The sequence below is a fragment of the Papaver somniferum genome, chromosome 5 (assembly GCF_003573695.1).
Source record: "Papaver somniferum cultivar HN1 chromosome 5, ASM357369v1, whole genome shotgun sequence".
NCBI lineage: Eukaryota > Viridiplantae > Streptophyta > Magnoliopsida > Ranunculales > Papaveraceae > Papaver > Papaver somniferum.
Window position 1 is genome coordinate 6,549,822 of NC_039362.1, and position 5,168 is coordinate 6,554,989.

The 5,168-nt window shown below is 39.5% G+C and overlaps 1 protein-coding gene across 1 annotated transcript; it reads left to right on the plus strand.

Annotated features, from left to right (window-relative positions):
* The first annotated feature begins 342 nt into the window (after nt 1-342).
* Nucleotides 343-2,383, plus strand: LOC113278693 (putative SWI/SNF-related matrix-associated actin-dependent regulator of chromatin subfamily A member 3-like 1). Its single transcript, XM_026527460.1, has 3 exons — nt 343-1,113; nt 1,188-1,470; nt 1,554-2,383. Exons 1-3 carry the CDS (start codon nt 343-345, stop codon nt 2,381-2,383), a joined length of 1,884 nt encoding a protein of 627 aa, XP_026383245.1.
* Nucleotides 2,384-5,168: the final 2,785 nt, after the last annotated feature.

Below are 5,168 nucleotides of genomic sequence, written 5' to 3' on the forward strand. Positions count from 1 at the left end.
GCGTTAATGATGGTTATCGTTTCGAATTTGATCCCATTGCCAAAGACGTTAATCAGGAACCAGAATTCCAAACTCTGGACGAGATATTTAAGCATGCTTGCTCTCTTCTTCCTCTTCCTCTAAGGGTGGCAAGGCATTAGAACCGTCCAAAGATGTCATAAAAACTGATCTTTTCGTGCATCAAAAATATGGATTAGGCTGGTTATATCACAGGGAAAACTCCGATGAATTGCCTCCTTTTTGGGTAGAGAATAAACAACGAGGATCTTATAAGAATCTATTGACTAAAAAACATACAAATCAGAGGCCGGAGCCTCTGAGAGGTGGTGTTTTGCAGATGACATGGGTTTGGGTAAGACGCTTACTTTACTCTCTCTTATTTCAACTGATTTCTGTGCACCATTAGAATCATTAAGCGACAATCTAAGAAAAGAAGAAGAAGATGATGAACTGACATTGTCTCTTTCTACTAAGAAACGGAAATATAGTAGAGAAATTGTGGATTCTTCACATACTAAGAAAGTTCAGAAAATTGTTGATTTCAACAACTTATTTCCGGATGAGGAGGAGGATGAAATCACCCCTAAACGGTGGTGGGTGGCTAGAAGAAAAACATTGATCATCTGCCCACAGTCACATCTTTCAGACTGGACAAAACAATTAGACCAACACAGAAAACCCGGTATCCTGAGAGCATTAACTTATGCTCCAGATTGGCGTAAACCAGGCCGAAATATTAATAGTGACAACGAGAATTTTCAAAACTATGAAGTCGTTTTAACAACAGATGAAACTCTAGTGCATCAGTCTTTGGTTCCTTTCAAGGACATTGAGTGGCACCGAGTTATACTCGACGAGGCGCATCTAATCTACACCAAGGAAAACTATCGCCGAGCTGCCTCGGCGCTTAAGTTTAGGCTCGAGTCTGTTCCGTTTCTTAAATCCAAGATTGTATGGCTAGTTACAGGGATGCCCATCTTGAACGGTTCATATATTTTGCCTTTTGCCATGGACTTGTTAAAATTCGCACCATTTTCTGATGCCAAGTATTGGCAAGTACTCGTCCAAAAGTTGCTTGATAAAGGATACAAGAACGGGATCTCCCGTTTACAGGTAATTCTTGTTACTCTTTGGTATTCTTGTTTTAATTTTATTGGATTTTGATTTTGGTGAATTTGTTGTAACAGGACTTGACATCAAACATATGTCTGCGAAGATTAAAAGAAGATGGCAAGGTTAAATTAATGCCCAAAACTGTAGAAACATGTTTTGTGGATTTCTCTGATGAAGAACGAGAGGAATATGCCCAAGTGGAAGCAGATTCCCAGAATGTGATTCGGAATTACATGAATCACGGCCGTATAGTGGGTAACCATGCAAGTATGCTTGGTATCATTCAACGGCTTCGTCAACTCTGTAATCATTCTGCCTCATGTCCTACAGAAACTCTTCCGGCCTACACTATTGAAGGTAACAACTAGTTCAATTCAACCACATTTACAAGTTTCAGCATTATTCATTATTTGATAAGTTGGAAGCTTGCAATGGTGCAGATGTAACCAGGAACCCAAAATTGCTGCAGAAAATGGTGTCAACTCTACAAGATGAAGACTGCTTTGACTGCCCGATTTGCATTTCTCCTCTATGCAACGCGACCATCACTTCATGCGCTCATGTCTTTTGCGAAAAATGTATCTTGAAATACCTGCTCACTAAGCAAAAGAAGAAGAAAACTCCTTGTTGTCCTATGTGCCGTCACCCTCTTTCTAAAACAGACCTCTTCTCAGGATCACCAGAAAACCATAATGGTTTTGCAATCTCAACCTCTGGTGGAAGTGGTACTACTATCTACTCCTCCAAAGTGTCGGCACTGTTAAATTTGTTGGTGGCCTCCAAGAATGAAAATATGTCGACAAAGTCTGTGGTGTTCTCACAATTCAGAAAGATGTTGATCTTGCTAGAAGAGCCACTGAAGGCTGCTGGTTTTGAAGTAGTGAGATTGGACGATCACATGAAGAGTACCAAAAAGAGGAATAAGCTGGTAGATGAGTTTGAAAACATGAATTCGGAAAATTCGCACATTGTTCTTCTGGCAGATCATAAAGCTTCCAATACGTGCATGAATCTGACATTCGCAACAAGGGCATACCTGTTGGAGCCATGGTGTAACCCGATTATTGAAGATCAAGCAATAAATCGGCTACATCGGATTGGACGGCAACAAGAAATAAAGATTACAAGGCTAATTACTAAAAATAGCATCGAGGAGAGGATAATGCAATTGCATGAGTGGAAGAAGAATTTTAGAAGTGAAAGTTCTGCTGAGAATATGGATAAAAGGCAAATCCACCGAGAAGAATTTCGCATTCTGATGGCATTGTGAATCTTGTCCTGTATGTGGATGTTGGGGTCTGTGATTGCTATTGTATCTTATATCAATGAATATCCTATTTGTATCTTTAGAAACTGCGTGTGATGCTTATATCACACGCGGTTTCGGGATTACTTTCATCTTGGATCCAAGCTGCACGAAGCACTCACTCGGAATCCAAACTTCTGTAGCAACATTAACGACACTTCCACAATGCATAATGTTGGATCTTGGAGATGGTTAGACCCATCCTAAAAGGGGATCTCTCCTAGCATCAAGACAGGGATGGGTGAAAGTGGGACCCACCGTTTGTCTCACACGGTATTTATCACGGGAGATACTCCTGGTAAACCTAGCATTATTGTAGTTTCTTGCATTTCCTATAATAATTGATTGACGACCAAACAGAGAGCGGTAACTTTATTTTTCTGTATTTCTCATCTCTTTCTCCTCTAATCTAATGCTACTTTTTTCTCATTTCACTTTATGCTTCAAAAAAAAATCATTTTCTTTTTAAGGGTTTTGAAGAACACAATTGGGTTGTAGTAAATGTAATTTTTGTACTTGAATCCGGTGGATTCCAAAATCATCATCATCCGCATTATGATTTTGATATGATGATGATGGACCCCAGCAGATTCGTTGGTCAAAAAGTTGGAAGAGTACATGCAGAAATGAAGCTCGTACAATTCTCATTCTTTGTTCACATTTAAATCAACCATTTTTGTATTTCCTTCTTATGATTTTTGATTTGAAATCTTTTGGTTAGGGTTTATTTGGTAGGATTGTAGGGCATATGTGCTTCTGGCTGCTGTTTTTATTTTGTTGTTTGGTGTCGAGAAAGCGTCCGACAAGGTTAATTTGTTGAAGGTGATGGAGAGAATGGGGTTTGGGTTTACTTGGAGGAATTGGATTCTATCTTGCATTTCTCATGCTCATTTCTCGATCTTTGTCAATGGATCGTCCGGTATAAAATTTAGAAGCTCTAGGGGTCTCAGACAAGGAGACCCCTTATCTCCTTTCCTCTTTACTTTGGTTTTTGCAGAATGATTGCCAAGCAGAGGAAAATTCACTTATCAATGGGTTCAAAGTGTGTTCCAACGGTTCCATTGTTACTCTTCGCTGACGACACTCTAATCTTTATTACCGACGATGCTCAAAACATTTATACTATTCAAGCAATTCTTAAGTTTATGTTTATTAAGGACTATGTTTGTTTGACAAGACTCTAGTTATTTCAAGAATTGTTGAGAAATAACTTGTTATTCTGGTTTACGGGGAATCCGTAGATAGAGAATTAGAACACTAGAGTTGTCTTTAGGTAGTTTTTTTCTGAAGCATGTCTTTGGGTAGTTGTGTGATATCAAATTGTCAAGCTGTTATCTGCACCTAAGTCTAGCTTCTTTTTAAGTTTTTATTGAGGCCGTTATCACTGCAAAGAGACGGGGAATTTGAAGGAAGCTATTCTGCCTTTCTTTCTAATCCATAAAGATAGGCTTTTAACTATGTGTACCCCATGGTCCATGGAAAAAATACTTTTTGGCTCACTGATGGATCCCAAATCGGAAGGTAAAGATTTTATTTCCGCTGTAAAAACTGTGGAGGTTGTCAATCATATGCTTAAGTTGAGAAATGATAGAAAGGGTTGATCTCTATCCCGTTTTTTTTATTATCATCTTAGAGGGGCAATACAAAGGTGGTTTTCGCTAGGTTGTCATTATTGCTAAATTTTTATGATGAACCAAGTAATATCTATGTGGATCTCTATGATGATTCAAGGGAACTGCTCTCTTTGTTGAAAGTTTAGTTTCATCACTGACTGAGATCTATATCTATGGTAATTCCAACAGTAGACAAAGGTATATGAGTGGTAGTTGTAGAGGCGCCCCAATATGGACCAAGGTATATTTGACTCGTTTTGACCTTTCTGGACTTCCACTTTTACTTTTATTTTGGCTCCTTCACTTCCTTTGACTTGTTTTTTGTCTTGTTTTTCCAACTCCTATCATATTCCCAGGTCTTCTTCATGTGAGGCAAAAACCGTGCAACCAGTACCTCCACAACAAAAAGCTGCTGAAAACAAACTAAATCATCAAGAGCCCCAGTTGTTGAACCTAGAATAACAGCTACTCCCGCTTCTGAACTAAGTACAACAAGTCCTCATGTGAGGCCAAATCCTGCAACTAATCCACCTCTATCTGCACAACAAAAAACTGCTGAGCAGCATACAACATGAAGTACACCAGTTGTTGAACCTAGAACAACAGCTACTCCTGCTGCTGCTGCTGAACCAAGTATTGACAGTATGACAAGGAGAAGGTCCGCATTTACAAGTATGGGAGGAGGTTCATGCGGTGGTGGTGCTTCAACTACTATACTGGTGATAGAGGGAGATGTTCAAGAGGTGGTGGTGCTGGAGCTACCATAGTTGGTGCTGAAGGAAGAGGTTGAAGCGGTGGTGGTGCTTCAGCTTTAAGTTCTAGACGAGGATATATTCATATACCAATAACCACTGCTCCTAGAGGAAGAGGTTCAAGGAGTAGTGGTGCTGCAGCTACCTGAACTGATGCTAGAGGAAGAAATTTAAGAAGGGTTGGTTCTAAAGGAAGAGGTTCAAGGGGTAGTGGTGCTGCAACTTCAAGTGTTGTTGGAGGATAATTATGTGAGGGATGTTATCCTCTGGCATATATCCATATATCATAAAACGTCGAAGCTTTTGGGCAATAGGTGCTTCTGATTTCTGATACATATCATGTATAATGTCTTATAAGATCATTATTCACTCATTAGATTGTTA

Bases quoted from the DNA above. Each gene is read 5' to 3' on its own strand.
- LOC113278693 (XM_026527460.1), top strand. From the start codon at position 343: ATGGGTTTGGGTAAGACGCTTACTTTACTCTCTCTTATTTCAACTGAT. The intron at 1,114-1,187 runs GTAATTCTTGTT...TTGTTGTAACAG, and splicing joins ACGGGATCTCCCGTTTACAG to GACTTGACATCAAACATATG. The intron at 1,471-1,553 runs GTAACAACTAGT...GCAATGGTGCAG, and splicing joins TCCGGCCTACACTATTGAAG to ATGTAACCAGGAACCCAAAA.